The sequence below is a fragment of the Dryobates pubescens genome, chromosome 10, assembly GCF_014839835.1.
Source record: "Dryobates pubescens isolate bDryPub1 chromosome 10, bDryPub1.pri, whole genome shotgun sequence".
NCBI lineage: Eukaryota > Metazoa > Chordata > Aves > Piciformes > Picidae > Dryobates > Dryobates pubescens.
In genome coordinates, this window is record NC_071621.1 from 33,254,942 (window position 1) to 33,273,828 (window position 18,887).

The following is an 18,887-nucleotide window of genomic DNA, read 5'->3' on the forward strand; positions in this document are numbered from 1 at the left end:
CATCTCTATCTGTGTATTTCATAGAATCATAGAATCAATAAGGTTGGAAAAGACCTCACACATCATCAAGTCCAACCTGTCACCCACCACCGGAGGACTAACTAAACCATGGCTTCAAGTGCCACATCCAGTCCCTTTTTGAACACATCCAGGGATGGTGACTCTACCACCTCCCTGGGCAGCACATTTCAATGGCCAATAACTTTCTGTGAGGAACTTTCTCCTCACCTCCAGCCTAAACCTCCTCTGGTGCAGCTTGAGACTGTGTCCTCTTCTTCTGGTGCTGGTTGCCTGGGAGAAGAGACCAACCCCCTCCTGGCTGCAACCTCCCTTCAGGTAGTTGTAGAGAGCAAGAAGGTCTCCCCTGAGCCTCCTCTTCTCCAGGCTAAACAACCCCAGCTTCCTCAGCCTCTCCTCATAGATTTTGTGCTTGAGACCTCCCCACAGCCTCCTTGCCCTTCTCTGGACACATTCAAGTGTCTCAATATCTTTCTTAAACTGAAGGGCCCAGAACTGGACACAGGACTCAAGGTGTGGCATAACCAGCGCTGAGTCCAGGGGCACAATGACCTCCCTGCTGCTGCAGGCCACACTGTTTCTGATGCAGGCCAGGATGCCATTGGCCTTCTTGGCCACCTGGGCACAGTGCTGGCTCCTGTTCAGCCAGCTGCCAAGCAGGTTGTATTCACAGACATACCTCTGGATCTCCAGCTGTTGCCTCCTAAGTTTGTACCCAAGCAAACCTTTCCTACCGCAATATATTTCTCTTCAGGGCTTAAGGTAGAGAAAACCTCTTTCCCTCTCAAGTTTGCCCATCTTCTTTTTAAGGTTATGCAAGCAAATGGTTTGGATGAACGTACCAATCTTCTTGTGGAAGAATACTCCACGTCTGGCCGCCTGGACAACATCACACAGGTCATGAGTATCCACACTCAGTACCTGGAGTCCTTCCTCCGCAGCCAGTTCTATATGCTGCGCATGGATGGGCCCCTGCCTTTGCCCTACAGACACTACATTGCTATCATGGTAGGTATCAGCAGGCTGCTCATTTTCTCCTGTGACTTTGACTTGTGTGTGTTTAAAAAAGACATTTTAAAAAGGGAAGACTTTAGCAGGGAGAGTCTGAAGTATTCTTTGATAGGGTGTGAGTTTTTCTAGTTGATGGAATGGGATAGGATAGGATAGGACAGAATGGATTAAAAGATAAATAGTAATAGACATAGACATAGAAATAGACATAGAAATAGAATAGAATTAACCAGGGTGGAAAAGACCTCAGAGATCATCGAGTCCAACCTATCACCCAGCATGATCAACTCAACCATGGCACCAAGCACCCCATCCAGTCTCTTCCTAAACACCTCCAGTGATGGTGACTCCACCACCTCCCTGGGCAGCACATTCTAATGGCCAGTCACTCTTTCTGTGAAGAATTTCTTCCTAACATCCAGCCTAAACCTACCCTGGAGCAGCTTGAGACTGTGTCCTCTTCTGGTGCTGGTTGCCTGGGAGAAGAAACCAACCTCCCTTCAGGTAGTTGTAGACAGCGATTGTCATAAGAATAAAGCATGGCTGGCCAGAAGGCTTTCAGTGAAAAGGGAGAATTGACAGTGTACACATTTCTCTGTTTCCCACAGCAATGCACTTTCTCACATCCCTGTGAGAAAGAAGTTTGACAGAGAACAGTTCAAACTGTGTAACCTTGTTTCTGGATATTTAACCATCAGTGCCTATCTGTAGGATGAGATGCAGTGCACTCAAGTCACAGCAAATTCTAGGTGGACACTAGGAAAACAATTTTTACCCTGACAATGTTGAGACATTGCAACAGAAGCCAAGAGAGGTTGTGTAACCTGCAAGGATGGAGAGCATGCCTGGACAAGGCTCTGAGCAGCATGATCTGAGTCAGTCCTACTGTGAGCACGGGCTTGGACCAGTTCTCTGGAGACCTCTTCCAACCAAAATTAGATTCAGAGTAAATTAATGAAGCTTACCTTTATTGGAGCATCCTCCATCCTGCATAGAAATGCATTGCAGTATAAAATCTGTCCCTTTGGAATGAAATTGTGTTTTTGTTTTGTGTTGGTAACCTCTCTCTCACCTGCAGCAAAATCAGATTATATGCTAATGTGCTGCGCTTTTCCCCTCTGTGTTTAATTATTCCAGGCTGCTGCCAGACATCAGTGTTCCTACCTAATAAACATGCACGTTGATGAGTTTTTGAAGACTGGTGGGATTGCAGAGTGGCTGAATGGTTTGGAATACATTCCCCAAAGACTGAAAAACCTGAACGAAATAAACAAACTCCTTGCGCACCGGCCCTGGCTCATCACAAAAGAGCACATTCAGGTACCTGTTATGCTGAGCCCTGTCACAGCAGCAAATCCCTGGTGATAAGAACTTCTAAGTTCCAGTGTCTGTTTAGTCTTTGTTACCTTAGAATAGAGCTAACCAGGTTGGAAAAGACCTTTGAGATCATCGAGTCCAACATATCACCCAAGACCATCTAATCAACTAAACCATGGCACCAAGTCTCTTCTTAAACACCACTTCCCTGGGCAGCCCATTCTAATGGCCAATCTCTCTTTCTGGGAAGAACTTCTTCCTAACATCCAGCCTAAACCTCCCCTGGAGCAGCTTGAGACTGTGTCCCCTTGTTCTGGTGCTGGTTGCCTGGGAGAAGAGACCAACCCCCACCTGTCCACAACCTCCCTTCAGGTAGTTGTAGACAGCAAGAAGGTCTCCCCTGAGACTCCTCCAGGCTAAGCAACCCCAGCTCCCTCAGCCTCTCCTCACAGGGCTGTGCTCCAAACCCCTCCCCAGCTTTGTTGCCCTTCTCTGGACACCTTCCAGCAGCTCAACATCTTTCCTAAACTGAGGGGCCCAGACCTGGACACAGGACTCAAAGTGTGGCCTAACCAGTGCTGAGTACAGGGCAGAATGACCTCCCTGCTCCTGCTGGCCACACTGTTCCTGATCCAGGCCAGGGTGCCATTGGCCTTCTTGGCCACCTGGGCACAGTGCTGGCTCATGTTCAGCCTACTATTGACCAGTACCCCCAGTTCCCTCTCTGCCTGGCCTTACCTTGAACTGAATGAAAAACTCAGGCAGGTATTAGAGCATGGAGTAAGCCAGTACATTCTTCTGTGTGGCAAAGCCAACAAGGTGTACATTTGAGAAATAACATTGGCTTAAATAACCCCCAAACCTTAGGTCTCTTTTTTTTATCTCTTGGGAACTGGTGTGCAAGAGGAATGTGGTGGGAAAAAGGGAGCTGATCCCTTTTAAAAAATACATAGTGCTTTATAGAAGAGGGGGGGGGGAGGGGAGAGAAGTTTTGTACTTACACCTTTTTCATTCTCATTTCAGAAACTTGTCAAGACTGGGGAAAACAACTGGTCTCTTCCTGAGCTGGTGCATGCTGTAGTCCTGTTGGCACATTATCATGCTTTGGCAAGTTTTGTGTTTGGTAGTGGCATTAACCCGGAGAGAGACCCGGAGACATCTAACGGAGTCAGGCTTATAGCAGTCAACAACTTCTGTGTCTGTGATCTTGCCAATGACAACAACATAGAAAATGCATCCCTCACAAGTAGCAACTTTGGGGTCAGTGTTGCAACAAGATTCTTCTGTTTTGCATTAGAAAACTTCCCTGCTTTCAGAGTAGTTTTTGTCCTGCTTTACTGGAATGCTTGAGCCTGGTAACTCTTACGTTTGCTCTAGCAGCTCTCAGTGTCATCTGCTGCAAGCCACATTGTAATGGTGTATGGTAGTCAGAGCACTGTGATCTTGATAGTTAAACTCCCAACCCATTGGGGAAGACTAAAACTTTGCTTTCAGCTGAAACCCTGGCAGTCTCAGCTTCTTCAGGTAGTGTGTTGCTGGCTGGAGCTTTGTGTCATCCATGTTCCTAACATGTGGAACGAAATAGGAATGGGAAGAAGCTTAGAAGTCATAATAGTAGTGATGGCTTTCAGGCCTACAGTCATAAAATGGGTCAGTTCTGAAAGATTTCCATGTAGGGAGGAGGAAATGCCTGGAAAAAAAAACCAGTTACTTAATTCTTTGTGCTGGGGCTCCAGGCTTGAATCAACCAGCAGAGAACTTTGATTACCAGTTAATTAACTTCAATGTGGAAGATATTTTCTGGAAGTGGCTCTATAATGCTTTGAAGACATGGCCTTGAATTAATGCTGATTGATTAATTAGGCTTACTGCCTTTGGTGGAAGTGTATGATTATAAGCTGAGTCACTAATTGGATTGTAAAAATTAAAGAGTACCTTGTGAACATGTGATTAGTCAGTCCAGTTGCTGTATCTTAAATTTCTGGGCCCTAAGACCTGGTAGCCCCTGTCACTGGAGTGTCTCATTCCCCTCTTTGCAGTAGGCAAAGGGCTGCTGCTGATTCTGTTCTGCTTGTTAGGCAGTGAAAAGGCATACTAGAAAACTAGCTATGGGCAGAGACAGAGAGAGAGAGAATCAAAAGGAAAAGATGGAAAACCAAACAGTATGTCTAGAGAAATGTCTGAATAATAAGTACAGATCACAGAACTCCATGCTTTGATGTATTTCTAGTGGAGAGGCTTGTTTTCCTCACAAAAGCCAGGAAAAAGGTGAACACACTGAGTATTTTGATCATGTGTAATGAAAAGAAAAAGAAAGTGCTGATTTGCTGTCTCAGGTTGTCTTCCTGCGTTGCAGGGGTACACTGTTATCTCTTCAGAAGCATGTTTTGCATTACTAACAGACTGAAAGAAGTTCCCTTAGTATTAAAAGTCATTTTCTGATAAGCCTTGGGCACACAGATGGCTGTTCCTGACCCAGCTAGGTGGTGGAGTACAGGATGGGATGAGATGGGATGGAGTGGAATGGAGTGGAGTGGAATGGAGTGGAGTGGAATGGAATGGAGTGGAGTGGAGTGGAGTGGAATGGAATGGAATGGAATGGAGTGGAATGGAATGGAATGGAATGGAATGGAATGGAATGGAATGGAATGGAATGGAATGGAATGGACCAGGTTGAAAAAGACCTTCAAGATCGTCAAGTCCAACCTATCACCCAACACCATCTAACCAACTAAACCATGGCACCAAGTGCCTCATCCAGTCTCCTCTTTAAACACCTTCAGTGATGGTGACTCCACCACCTTCCTGGGCAGCACATTCCAATGGCCAATCCTGTTCTTTCTGTGAAGAACTTATAGAATAGAATAGAATAAAGTAGAATAGAATAGACCAGACCAGACCAGACCAGGTTGGAAGAGACCTTCAAGATCATCATGTCCAACCCATCAACCAATCCAACCCACCTAAACAACTAAACCATGGCAAACTTCTTCCTGACACTCAGCCTAAACCTCCCCTGGTGCAGCTTGAGACTGCAACTATGGTTTCCACACTCAAAACACAGTTAATGCCACTGCAGTAGACTACTGTGAGAGGTTAGAGTAGCAGCTCCCTGCTTCTGGCTGTCTGAGAGCTGTTAGTCTGTGCTGCGCGTGACAAAAGGCGTTCCAGCTTGAGATTCTGTGCTTGCTGCTGCTATCTGTTTTGAGAATCTGTTTGTTGCCAAGCATGAAACCTGAAGATGATACAGATTGTCTATCTTCTAATTTTGCAGAATGTCATGGTGTTTTTGCAGATTGCAGATTCTTTAAGTGAGCTGGAGGCCCTGATGGAACGGATGAAGAGGCTCCAAGAAGATAAAGAGGACGAAGAAGCCTCTCAGGAAGAAATGGCAACTCGCTTTGAAAAGGAGAAGAAGGAGAGCCTGCTGGTCATTAGTGGAGGTATTTGTGCTTTTCCAGTTCCCTTGTCTTTGTGCTTTGTGAGAACCAAACACTTGAGTCCAATTCAGTGACTGCAGCTTTTCCTGTCCATGTCTTTCTGGCTCTGCGTCTAGCAGGAGTGTGGCAAGGCTGGTCCTGTCACTTGCTTCAGCTGCTGAAGCTTTCTGGGTTGGCAGATAGCACCATCTCTTTTTTTTTTGCAACTTGGACTTTAGCTTTTGCATATTTTAAAAAAGAAACAGCTGCAGGCTTCTTTAAAGAGTTGGGCATAAGATTCTCATTCTTGATTCCTTAATTTATGCACATACTCAGTAACATGTCACAGATTTATGTTCCACAGTGCTTAGAACTTCAGTGGCACTCATAAGTAGCCTCCAGATGTGACATTCAGTTCAGGAAATGGATTGAGATGAGACTCAATTTCATTACCATTTGCTGCCCACCTGGCAAGGGCATTTCTAACTTGCTGATCTAGAATCATAGAATCAATAAGGTTGGAAAAGAGCTCAAAGTCCAACCTGTCACCCAAGTCCTCACATGACTACTAAACCATGGCACCAAGTGCCACCTCCAGTCCCATCTTGAGCACCTCCAGGGATGGTGACTCCACCACCTCCCTGGGCAGCTCATTCCAACAGCCAACAACTCTCTCTCTGAAGAACTTTCTCCTCACCTGCAGCCTGAACTTCCCCTGGCACAGTTTGAGTGGTCATGCTAAGTGATCATACTGCTGTCCTGTCCCCTGCCAGGGTTGTGACAGAGATTCTTAGCATTCTTTTTTTTTTTTTTTTAATTCTTAAATAATGTTCAAAATTCTGAGCTGAAAACTTCTTTTCCAGTGCTCTTCATATGTTCTGGAGGCATTCATCTCTAACAAGCCTTGTAATGAAACCTGTTCCCTGTAGACAGGAATTCTCTTTTCCCAAGAAGTGAATGTTTGAAGAGAGAGAACTATTAAGACATCAGAATCTGCCAACGATTTTTCCATTGGGAAGTTTAGGCTGGAGGTGAGGAGAAAGTTCTTCCCAGAGAGAGTGATTGGCCATTGGAATGTGCTGCCTAGGGAGGTGGTGGAGTCACCATCCCTGGAGGTGTTCAAGAGGGGATTGGAGGTGACACTTGGTGCCATGGTTTAGTAGTCATGTGAGGACTTGGGTGACAGGTTGGACTTGATGATCTCTGAGCTCTTTTCCAACCTTATTGATTCTATGATTCTATGGTTCTAGAACAGCAAGTTAGAAATGCCTACAACTACCTGAAGGGAGGTTGTAGCCAGGAGGGGGTTGGTTTCTTCCCCCAGGCAACCAGCACCAGAACAAGAGGACACAGTGTCAAGCTGTGACAGGGGAGGTTTAGGCTGGATGTTAGGAAGAAGTTCTTCCCAGAAAGAGTGATTGGCCATTGGAATGTGCTGCCCAGGGAGGTGGTGGAGTCACCATCCCTGGAGGTGTTTAGGAAGAGACTGGATGAGGCACTTGGTGCCATGGTTTAGTTGATTAGATGGTGTTGGGTGATAGGTTGGACTTGATGATCTCAAAGGTCTCTTCCAACCTGGTCCTATTCTATTCTATTCTATTCTATTCTATTCTATTCTATTCTATTCTATTCTATTCTATTCACATTTTACTGAAGCTGTTCTTTCTGAATTCAGGTCTTGGTAGTTTCAGACCAAACATGTTTGAAGGTATCTCAGGATTTTGTGCACAGAGCCTAAAAGGGAGGGAGACTGTATTGTGGATCAGCAAAGACTTTGTCTTGTGGCTCCCTGGGAACATGCAGAATCTCTGAAAGAAGAAACACCCAGCAATGTCATGGCTGGAATTTAAGAAAAGGATGTTTTCCATCCTTGCTCTGTTTTCCTTTGGTGAGCCAGTATCACCAGTGCAGAGAAGCTGACGCTCATTGTAGTCTCGTTATCAAGCCAGAGCTCCCGTGAGTCTCTGCAGCTTCAGGCGTACAAGGCAGGGCTGCTGTGTGGGACAGAAGGGGATTCTTGATGAGGTTGCTGATAGTTTCCTTCCTCTTTGCTTTTTGCTGCTTTGAGTTGAGAAGTCTGTATGTGTTAGGACTTCACCCTATCATGAAATCCAGAGGATTTGCTGTAGCAGGTGCTGTGCAAGCTTCTTCCTACTCAGTTATGTTTTGATTGCTTAATGAGGCAAAGAGGAGATAAAGCACTTCTGCAATTCTTAGATTAACTGACTTTTCAAGGTGCTAACAGTGGACATATGGCAACTGCTCTGTCAATGCATGTGGAAGCAAGCCAGGATTTTAACATCAGGGTCAAATGCAGTCAGCTATGCAGCAGTCAACTTCTGCAGAGGTAATTGCACAACCAAGCCACCTGTTTATTCGGGAGGGAAAGATTGATTCCTGATAGAGAGCCTGTGCTTGCTTAGTGACACGTTTTGGAGCTCTTTGAGGATGCCTGGTTACTAGAGCTGCTGGCAGAATTTCAGCCTGATGGACTGTAGAGCTCTTTGCTTCCATACAGTTGTCAACTGCTATTTACAAGTGGGATGTTACATTGCTTTCTGGTTGCTTATACCCTGGGCTGCAGAGCAGAGGCAGTGCTAATTCCTGACACCATACCTGCTCAGCATGTTGTCATCCTCTTGTCAAGAGTACATCTTTCTGTTTCTTATCCTAGCACAGTGACTTTTCTAACCTCATTTCTCTTCCTGATTTAAGATACCTAGGCTTCCTCAGAAGTCAACAGAGGTTTAGTCCATCTCTTCCCATTCTGGGGAAGTACATGAGATGTCTGGTGTAGGCTGATATTTAGTTGGCTCAGTGGAAGGGATGGATCCTGTCAAAGCAGATTGGGATTGGAATGTTTCTTTCCTTTGTACTGCTCCTTTTCTGTCCACACCTCCTGAAACCTAGTCTTGTAATAGAGCAGTAGTTGGAAGTCTGAGCTACCTCATGTGCTTGCCTAAATCAAAGCAGGTGTTGATTTGTTAGAGGGTAGGAGAGCTCTGCAGAGGGACCATGCCAGGCTGGACAGATGGGCAGAGTCCAAGGGCATGAGATTGAACACATCCAAGTGCCAGGTTCTACACATTGGCTACAACAACCCCATGCAGTGCTACAGGCTGGGGTCAGAGTGGCTGAGAGCAGCCAGGCAGAGAGGGACCTGGGGGTACTGATTGATAGTAGGCTGAACATGAGCCAGCAGTGTGCCCAGGTGGCCAAGAAGGCCAATGGCATCCTGGCCTGCATCAGGAACAGTGTGGCCAGCAGGAGCAGGGAAGTCATTGTGCCCTGTACTCAGCACTACTTAGGCCACACCTTGAGTCCTGTGTCCAGTTCTGGGCTCCTCAGTTTAGGAAAGATGTTGAGTTGCTGGAAGGTGTCCAGGGAAGGGCAACAAAGCTGGGGAGGGGTTTGGAGCACAGCCCTGTGAGGAGAGGCTGAGGGAGCTGGGGTTGCTTAGCCTGGAGAAGAGGAGGTTCAGGGGAGACCTTCTTGCTCTCTACAACTACCTAAAGGGTGGTTGTAGCCAGTTGGGGTTAGTCTCTTCTGCCAGGCAACCAGCACCAGAACAAGAGGACACAGTCTCAAGCTGTGCCAGGGGAGGTTTAGGTTGGATGTTAGGAAGAAGTTCTTCATAGAAAGAGAGCTTGGCCATTGGGATGTGCTGCCCAGGGAGGTGGTGGAGTCACCATCACTGGAAGTTTTTAAGAAGAGCCTGGATGGGGTGCTTGGTGCCATGGTTTAGTTGATTAGATGGTGTTGGCTGATAGGTTGGACTGGATGATCTCAAAGATCTTTTCCACCCTGGTTAATTCTATTCTATTCTATTTACTTACAGCATTTGATGATGAAATAGTTTCTACTGATGTGTCTCGCTACATTGAAGATCCTGGATTTGGGTACAAAGACTTTGCAAGGCGAGGAGAAGACCACCTGCCAACATTCAGAGCTCAGGTACCAGCTCTTTAAAAGTACATTCACTGAGAGAGTGTTTGTAGTCTCATTACAGGGCAAATAGCCTAAAGCACTTGTAATGGGGTGTGTTTGTTGCATGCTCCTTTTCTTGTCCATCAAACAACTCCCAACTTCCATGAATCTACCTGGGGTGACTCTTGTACTATTTGTAAATCTCAGGCAAGGGAATACTTACCTTTCAGTCTTATCCCAGTTATTACCAGAATAAATGTTTGAAGTCTGTGAAGCATCTAGAATCAAAGTGAAAAGTGCAAAAGAAAGAAGTTCTTTCCTGCCCTCCAGTAAAAATCCACAGGAAGAACTCTTTATTTCTGTCATTTTATCAATTGTTTTCTGTCAAGTCTTATCAACACTTAGATACTTACAGAACCATAGAAACATTTTGCTTGGAAAAAACTTTAAAATCATCAAGTCCAGTACATGTCTGTGAAAGTGATTTGGTGAGTATCACTGAATCATAGAATCAACAAGGTTGGAAAAGACCTCAGAGATCATCAAGTCCAACCTATCACCCAGCACCTCAGGACTAACTAAACCATGGCACCAAGTGCCACATCCAGTCCCTTCTTGAACACCTCCAGGGATGGTGACTCCACCACCTCCCTGGGCAGCACATTCCAATGGGCAAGCTCTCTTTCTATGAAGAACTTTCTCCTCACCTCCAGCCTAAACTTCCCCTGGCACAGCTTGAGACTGTGTCCTCTTGTTCCAGTGCTGGTTGCCTGGGAAAAGAGACCAATCCCCTCCTGGCTACAACCTCCCTTCAGGTAGTTGTAGACAGCAAGAAGGTCTCCCCAAACCCTCCTCCTCTCCAGGCTAAGCAACCCCAGGTCCCTCAGCCTCTCCTCACAGGGCTGTGCTCCAGACCCCTCCCCAGCCTCGTTGCCCTTCTCTGGACACGTTCAAATGTTTCAATGGCCTTCTTAAATTGAGGGGCCCAGAACTGGACACAGGACTCAAGGTGTGGCCTAACCAGTGCTGAGTCCCAGGCAATTTATGTCAAGATGAGAGGACATGGCCTGAAGCTGCACCAGGGAAGGTTTATGTCGGATGTTAGGAGCACTTCCTTATGGAAAGGGTAATTAGCCACTGGAATGTGCTGCCCGGGGCGGTGGTGGAGTCACCGTCCCTGGAGGTGTTTAAGGAAAGACTGGATGTGGCACTTAGTGACATGTGGTGGTGTTAGGTCATAGGCTGGACTTGATGATCTCAGAGGTCTATTCCAGCCTTGATGACTCTGTGATTCTGTGAGTGCAGGGGCAGAACGACTTCTCTGCTCCTGCTGGCCTCACATTGCCGCCAAATCACGGGGCTTTGAATATCAGCAAAGCAAAGATGTGCTTAAATGTGACTACTGAGAATTTTTTGGCTGTACTTGAGTACTCTTTTTTTTTTCAGTGCTCTTAAAAGAACAGCATGCAAATTTTACCTGTGTGCTGTCTTACATCTCATTTGTGACTGGACTTACAAACTTCTTCATAATCTGTGCAACAGGACAGGCATCGTAGGTGGTTCTGTTCCAGTTCATAGAGTAGATTGATCTGCAGCCTTGTAATAAACTGTAAGTGTTACAAGGAGCCTCAAAACCAAGTCAGAGGAAGTCAACTTAAAAAAAGACCAGTGGGTGGAGGAAAACTTCTTGGTCAGAATATGTGTCTAAGACTGTAAAATAAAGAGTCCATGATTACTCTCAGGAAATGTATTTAGCTGTGCAGCAGTCTCTGCTGCTCTGGATAATTTACTCTGCTGTCTTTATATGTGCCTGAAGTGGGTAGATATTGCCAAAAAGAATAAGGCAGAGTCAGTGCCTATAAATCAAACATTCTGCTTAACTACTTGAGGAGCAGCAGGCTCCCATGGAAAAAAAGCTCTGCAGAAGTTGGAATTGGAACTAAAACATCTCTGCTATTAAATAAACAGGGCAGCTTCTGGCCTACATGCAAAGAAATGACCTTGATGGTTTAACTTTATTACTGTATCCTACTCTAAAGCAGTTAGATGTATACACCCACAGCCTCCCAAATCCTCTGCTATTAATTCCATTTAAATTGCAGTAGCATCCCCAACCCCCCACAATAAATCCAGCCCTTATGCTGATAAAACAAGGTGGCATTTGTCCCTCTGGATTTAAAGTTAGTAATTGAAAAAGATACTCCATACTCAGCAGAATGCCTTTAAATAATTCCACAGCACTGTCAGGATTGGAAGGGACCCCAAGGGTCACCTAGTTCTACCCCCTCTGCCATGGGCAGGGACACCCTCTGCTAGATCAGGTTTTCCCCTTTCTCATTGATGTTTTTGCTTGACTGCTCTTAGTAATCAGCGCTTTCCCCCTCCTGATGCTTCTGCTTTTGGGGGGCTTGTGTGATGCCCTTAGGTGTTCTGGATGCCTTTACAGGTCTGGTAGGTATAGCAGATTTCTCAAAAGCCTTGGAGTTTTCTGAAATGGCAGCTAGAGGCCAAATGTGATACTGTGGTGCACCTCAGGTGTGACCAAATGAGTGGAGTGGAGTGGAGTGGAGTGGAGTGGAGTGGAGTGGAGTGGAGTGGAATGGAATGGAATGGAATAGAATAGAATAGAATAGAATAGAATAGAATAGAATAGAATTAACCAGGTTGGAAGAGACCTTTGATATCATCGAGTCCAAGCTATCACCCAACACCATCTAATCAACTAAACCATGGCACCAAGCACCCCATCCAGTCTCTTCCTAAACACCTCCAGTGATGGTGACTCCACCACCTCCCTGGGCAGCACATTCCAATGGCCAATCACTCTTTCTGGGAAGAACTTCTTCCTAACCTCCAGCCTAAACCTCCCCTGGCACAGCTTGAGACTGTGTCCTCTCATTCTGTCACAGGTTGCCTGGGGGAAGAGACCAACCCCCACGTGGCTACAACCTCCCTTCAGGACTGTGTCCTCTTGTTCTGGTGCTGGTTGCCTGGGAGAAGAGATCAGCCCCTGCCTCCGTTATGCAGCTGAATGCTGTCCTACATAGTCTTCCCCTCTGTCCTAATTGGAAGCTGGTCCAGTAGATGTACTGTAAAGTGCTCAGGCAAAGCCTTTTCCCAGCAGTACCATTTGAAAACAGCCCAACACAGGAACAACATGGAGATGATGCCCTCAGCTGTAAAGATGGCCAAGGATAGGGGCAAACTAACATGCTGTATATCACTGCAGCATGGAGAGTGGTTGTACACTGCTCTGTAGCAGGGTCATTCTCCACTGTTAATGCCATGCCACACTCTGCAAAGGTTTCCCATTCCTGATAAGACCAGGGAAGCCTTTATCCTTGCAATCCAGGTGCTTGTCTAAGACCAAAGCAGCCTGGATTTTATTAGCCTGCTCAAGGACGCTTCAGCACTTCATCCAGTGATTGTAGCATCCTGGCTGGAAGTGAATAGTCCATCTTTGCCCAGAGCTAAGCATCAGAGCCTCCAAGAGGAGAGGATTTGAAACTTAACAGACCCATCCCCCAAGGAATGACTCTGGTCAGTGTGGCACAGCAGGCAGTGGGAAATTGCCTTAGCATTTCAGGAGAAACTTGGGGGTTGTTTCTCCTGTAAGCTAATGATACACAGCTGGAGGTGAGGTGCTGTGATACAATGCTCATTGCAAGAAAGCCTGGGGAAATGGAGTGGGTGATAGGGATGAAGGGTTCAAAATGCAGAGGTTTTGGTAGCGAATAAAGTCATAACTAGCAGACAACAAAAACTGTTGAACTGTAGAGAGGCTCAGATAGGAACTTCACTTCATTTGTATATGTTTCCTTCTCTCCCTGCAGGACTATACTTGGGAAAATCATGGCTTTTCCCTTGTGAACAGGCTTTATTCTGATATTGGGCATCTCCTCGATGAGAAGTTTCGGATGGTTTATAACCTCACCTATAACACTATGGCAACACATGAAGATGTTGATACGACTACCTTAAGAAGAGCTTTATTTAACTATGTCCACTGTATGTATGGAATCAGGTATGAGTGAAAATCCCCTGGCTTAGGAGTGCATTGTAAACTGTGTAAACAGAATGGAAAATGGACAGTGTGAAAAGTATTATCTTAAGCTCTGGGTGTTACACGTGGAGGCGGTAGCTCAGTCTGGACACTAGGAATGGTTCTGCTGGCATGTCAGGGTAACTTCTGATTCCAGTGGAGAAAATGATGATGAATCAGGATGGAAATTGTTACAGAGATGTCTTCTCTGAAGCCAGCCTTTATCCTTTGTTCACAAAGGAGAACATCCTTTTTACTAAGCCTTTCAGATCCTTTGTTAGCAGGTGGGTTTCTAGGGCGTGTAGTAGCTGCTCTGATCCCCAAACTTAAGAACATAATGCTGGAAAAGAGCCTTCTTTTAAAAACTTAATCCAACAGAATGATTGCCTGTCTTACTTAGGTATGATGACTATGATTATGGAGAAGTTAATCAGTTACTTGAACGCAGCCTGAAGGTTTACATAAAGACAGTGACCTGCTACCCAGAGAGAACTACCAAGCGCATGTACGATAGTTACTGGCGTCAGTTCAAGCACTCGGAGAAGGTAGGTGTGCCAGAGCCAAGCAGGCTTCACACAGACCCCCATGCTGACCAAGAACCAAAATAGGGCAGCACCTGAAAATGGCAGAATCTGGCAAACAGTTGTTCACCAGAGAAAAACTACCTGAAGGGAGGTTGTAGCCCGGTGGGGATTGGTCTCTTCCCCCAGGCAACCTGTGACAGAATGAGAGGACACAGTCTCAAGCTGTGCCAGGGGAGGTTTAGGCTGGAGGTTAGGAAGAAGTTCTTCCCAGAAAGAGTGATTGGCCATTGGGATGTGCTGCCCAGGGAGGTGGTGGAGTCACCATCACTGGAGGTGTTTAGGAAGAGACTGGATGGGGTGCTTGGTGCCATGGTTTAGTTGATTAGATGGTGTTGGGTGATAGGTTGGACTTGATGATCTCAAAGGTCTTTTCCAACCTGGTTTATCCTATCCTATCCTATCCTATCCTATCCTATCCTATCCTATCCTATCCTATCCTATCCTATCCTATCCTATCCTATCCTATCCTATCCTATCCTATCCTATCCTATCCTATCTTTTCCAACCTGGTTTATCCTATCCTATCCTATTCTATCCTATCCTATCCTATCCTATCCCATCCTATCCTATCCCATCCTATGCTATGCTATGCTTTCTATTCTATGCTATGCTATGCTATGCTATTCTATGCTATGCTTTCTATTCTATGCTATGCTATGTTATTCTATGCTATGCTTTCTATTCTATGCTATGCTATGCTATGCTATTCTATGCTATGCTTTCTATTCTATGCTAATGTTATTCTATGCTATGCTTTCTATTCTATGCTATGCTATGCTATGCTATGTTATTCTATGCTATTCTGTTCTATTCTATTCTGTTCTAAAACAAATGAGATCAGTTCATTCAGTGTTACATACCAGTTTCACCAAAATACTTCTTAGTGTACAGAAAGTACTCATTCTTCCTTATTATTATTATTATTTAACTGGCTTCTCCTTAAACTTGAACTGCCAGCTGCAATAGGAAAGTGGATAAACTTGGGAATGCAGAAGTGGTTGAGTGTGCCAATGTCACAGAATCACAGCATGTTAGGGGCTGGAAGGGACCTTGAGAGATCATCTAGTCCAACCCCCCTGCCAGAGCAGGATCACCTATACCAGATCACACAGGAATGCATCCAGGTGGGTCTTGAATATCTCCAGAGAGGGAGACTCCACAACCCCCCTGGGCAGCCTGTTGCAGTGTTCTGTCACCTTCACAGTGAAAGTATTTTCCCTCATGTTTACATGGAACTTCCTGTGCCTCAGCTTCCACACAATACTTGGGGTTTGGCCAGCAAAAAGGACTTCAACTCATGTATGTGTGTGTGTGTGTGTGTGCATATACCTACATGCATACACACACACACACACACACACAAGTAAATACATATCTATATATTGAAACACACACATATACACATATATATTATACATATTATTACATATGTGTAATATAGTTATATATTATACATATTAAAAGTAGATTTAATCTGCATTCTCTTTTTTCATCAGCAAAAACGTCAGTGTGTCTTCAGATAGCCTCTCCCTTTACCCCCAATACTGATTTGTTTTGCACCCAGTAGTGATTTATTTTTACACCCAACAGTGATTTGGTTTGCACCCAACAGTGATTTATTTTTACAACCAATAGTGATTTATTTCACACCCAATAGTGATTTTTACACCCAATAGTGATTTATTTTGTACCCAATAGTGATTTGGTTTGCACCCAATTGTGATTTATTTTTACACCCAATAGTGATTTGTTTTGCACCCTTTAGTGATTTATTTTACACCCAATAGTGATTTATTTTTACACCCAATAGTGATTTGTTTTGTACCCAATAGTAATTTATTTTTGCACCCAATAGTGATTTATTTTACACCCAATAGTGATTTGTTTTGCACCCAATAGTAATTTATTTTTGCACCCAATTGTGATTTATTTTTACACCCAATAGTGATTTGTTTTGCACCCAATAGTGATTTATTTTACACCCAATAGTGATTTATTTTTGCACCCAATAGTGATTTATTTTACACCCAATAGTGATTTATTTTACACCCAATAGTGATTTTTGCACCCAATAGTGGTTTATTTCACACCCAATAGTGATTTTTACACCCAATAGTGATTTATTTTGTACCCAATAGTGATTTGGTTTGCACCCAATAGTGATCTATTTTGCACCCATTAGTGATTTATTTTTACACCCAATAGTGATTTATTTTTACACCCAATAGTGATTTGGTTTGCACCCAATAGTGATTTATTTTACACCCAGTAGTGATCTATTTTCTGCTACTTTCCTCTACTTTTCTGCTCGAAATCTGTAGCTAGGTTTTAAAGGCACAGCCTAAAAGCACCACCACCACGGGGCTCTAAATGGCTGGTTTCGTTTTCACCAGGTCCACGTCAATCTGCTTCTCATGGAAGCTCGTATGCAGGCCGAACTCCTGTACGCCCTTCGTGCCATAACTCGTCACTTAACCTGAAGCGTTCACTGGAGGGGAGTAAAGGAGATCTCACTGAGTATGTAAAGACCTTTCCAGATAGATAACACACCAGAAGCTGTTTGTGATGTAGCATCAGGTTACTCGATTCTCTAGTGTCAAAAGTTTAGCCGTGCTTCTCCACGGCTGTAATGTGCAATGACGTGTTTTACTTCCTTGATGCTTAACATTACTAATGACAACAGAAAGTCACCCTGAGGAGCACTACTCTGCATTGTTCCCCGACCGGATTTCTGCGCAGCGGTCAGGATCCTGAACCCGGTTTCATTACACAGCCAGTCCTAGCGCTTTGCTCTTCAAGCACCCGGAGTGAAGTGCTTAGAGGCTTCTTTTGGTTTCTTTTCCGAGCAATCATTTTTTCAGATCAGTGGAGTCCAGCAGCAGATCGGTTCTGCCCGTCCTGAGAGCGAGCCGCCGCCTCGCGACGCGTGGCCGCGGAGAGGCGCGCGCGGGCGGCCTTGGCGCTGAGCCGCCCACTCGGTTCTCCGGCGCGTCTCCCGCGGGCCGCTTGCCGGTCACTGTCTTACTACAGCCGTCGAAGGTGACGCGAGACGTGGATGCAAGCCTCCAGCACACTTTAATGTGAAATTAATCATGGTAACTCCTACGGCATGCTACTGAAGTGTGAAAATCCACCTGCTCTGTCGTGCTCCTTCCCGAGAGAAGAGGCTTCATGGTTTGCCATTTCAGCCTCACTTACTGTGGTTCAGTCATGCATAATCTTCTTTTACCGACAGTCACCCTCAGCTGTCCTTAACAGTATCCATGCTCATCACATGTTGCAATCTGTTTAGTTGGCACCTATAAAAGCTGAGACACAGGCTGACCAAAAAAAAAGCAAAAACAGGGTTGTGGGGTTGGTGGTTTTTTTTGCACTCTCTTCTTCCTCAACGTTTGGAACTAAGGCAAGTAAAGGCAGGCTAGCATATCTGTTCTTTCATATTGGATGTATAGAAATCTCTCTCCCATGGCCTCGGTCGTGGCTTGAAACTTTCCTATTCAAAGGTTTAAAAAGTCTCTATGCATTAGTGTGAGTGAACAAAAGGAAAGTGCAATATTTAAAAGGAAAGCAGGCTTCTTTTCCCTGTCACGCCACTGCTGAAGTGTCCTTCTTTGCATAGCCATAAAGAAATTGTCAAACCAAATTTCTTTATTGTCTAAGGCCTAGCAGTTCTGGGGTTTGTTTTTTTAGCTTTTTCTGGCTTAAGACAACCTGATTCACTGAGATGCCAAAGCACCCCCGAAGCAAAGCATTCTCGGACCGCCGGTAGTATTGGGGAAAGGGGAAGAAATAAGCTGCCAAAAATGTCACAGTTTTGTGCTGCTCTCCGTTGCTTCTGCCGCGATTTCCAAGAGCACAAAGTGTTGATATTTAATAGCTTTATTTTGTACTGCATTTAACGAACCAGTGAAGTGCCTAAAGAGATGCTTAAACTCACCCAGTAGGATGCAAGTTGTCGCTTTTTCACCTCCTGCCTGTTGGGTTTGGGCTTCCTCGTGTTTCTTGAGGAGGGTGACCCTTGACTTCCCTTCCATACACGGAGAGCTGACTGGGTCGTTGGGGTTTCCATGTCCCGTTGGCCTGTAGAAGTTAACACAGGATGATTTTCACTAGTGATTGCAGGATAGTTTCTTAAAAAATGGTTTCTCACTCATGTTTTGATACTTTTCATTGATTGAACTGAGGACCAGTAGGCTACTGAAGGTAGTTTTCTCCCTTTTTTCCTCCCCACCAGCCCCCTCTCCCCCCTTTTTTTCTGATACCTTGCTGTGACTTCGCATGTTGGGTTTTTGGCTTTATCTCTCTGTTCCAGATTGGAAAGCTAAATGATTGTACACTTTCCTGCACTTTCAGGCTGCAGACTCTGCATGTGACAACCTGTTGAGGAAGAAATCAGTAATTATTGTATTTATTTTGGGTAATAAAACGTTGGCTGTGTAGTAAACTTACCCAGGAGGCAGCATCAGACTCTCCCCTAGAAGAGAGCACTGGGTAAAACATCAGAGTTGTTCATCTTGTATAGCTAACTGCAGAGACTTCTTCAAAGTATTGAGATGCTCATTTGTGTGA

At 45.1% G+C, this 18,887-nt stretch overlaps 1 protein-coding gene across 1 annotated transcript; it reads left to right on the top strand.

Annotated features, from left to right (window-relative positions):
* Positions 1-828: 828 nt before the first annotated feature.
* Positions 829-17,141, top strand: SESN3 (sestrin 3). Its single transcript, XM_054164591.1, has 8 exons — positions 829-1,026; positions 2,167-2,349; positions 3,370-3,606; positions 5,642-5,789; positions 9,604-9,719; positions 13,526-13,716; positions 14,135-14,279; positions 16,712-17,141. Exons 1-8 carry the CDS (start codon positions 832-834, stop codon positions 16,796-16,798), a joined length of 1,302 nt encoding a protein of 433 aa, XP_054020566.1. The 5' UTR covers positions 829-831; the 3' UTR covers positions 16,799-17,141.
* Positions 17,142-18,887: the final 1,746 nt, after the last annotated feature.

What these genes read in the sequence shown, in the direction of transcription:
- SESN3 (XM_054164591.1), top strand. Translation starts at nt 832, where the DNA reads ATGCAAGCAAATGGTTTGGATGAACGTACCAATCTTCTTGTGGAAGAA. An exon ending in GACACTACATTGCTATCATG is followed by an intron (nt 1,027 to 2,166) that starts GTAGGTATCAGC and finishes TAATTATTCCAG; the next exon opens with GCTGCTGCCAGACATCAGTG. An exon ending in TGCCAACATTCAGAGCTCAG is followed by an intron (nt 9,720 to 13,525) that starts GTACCAGCTCTT and finishes CTCTCCCTGCAG; the next exon opens with GACTATACTTGGGAAAATCA.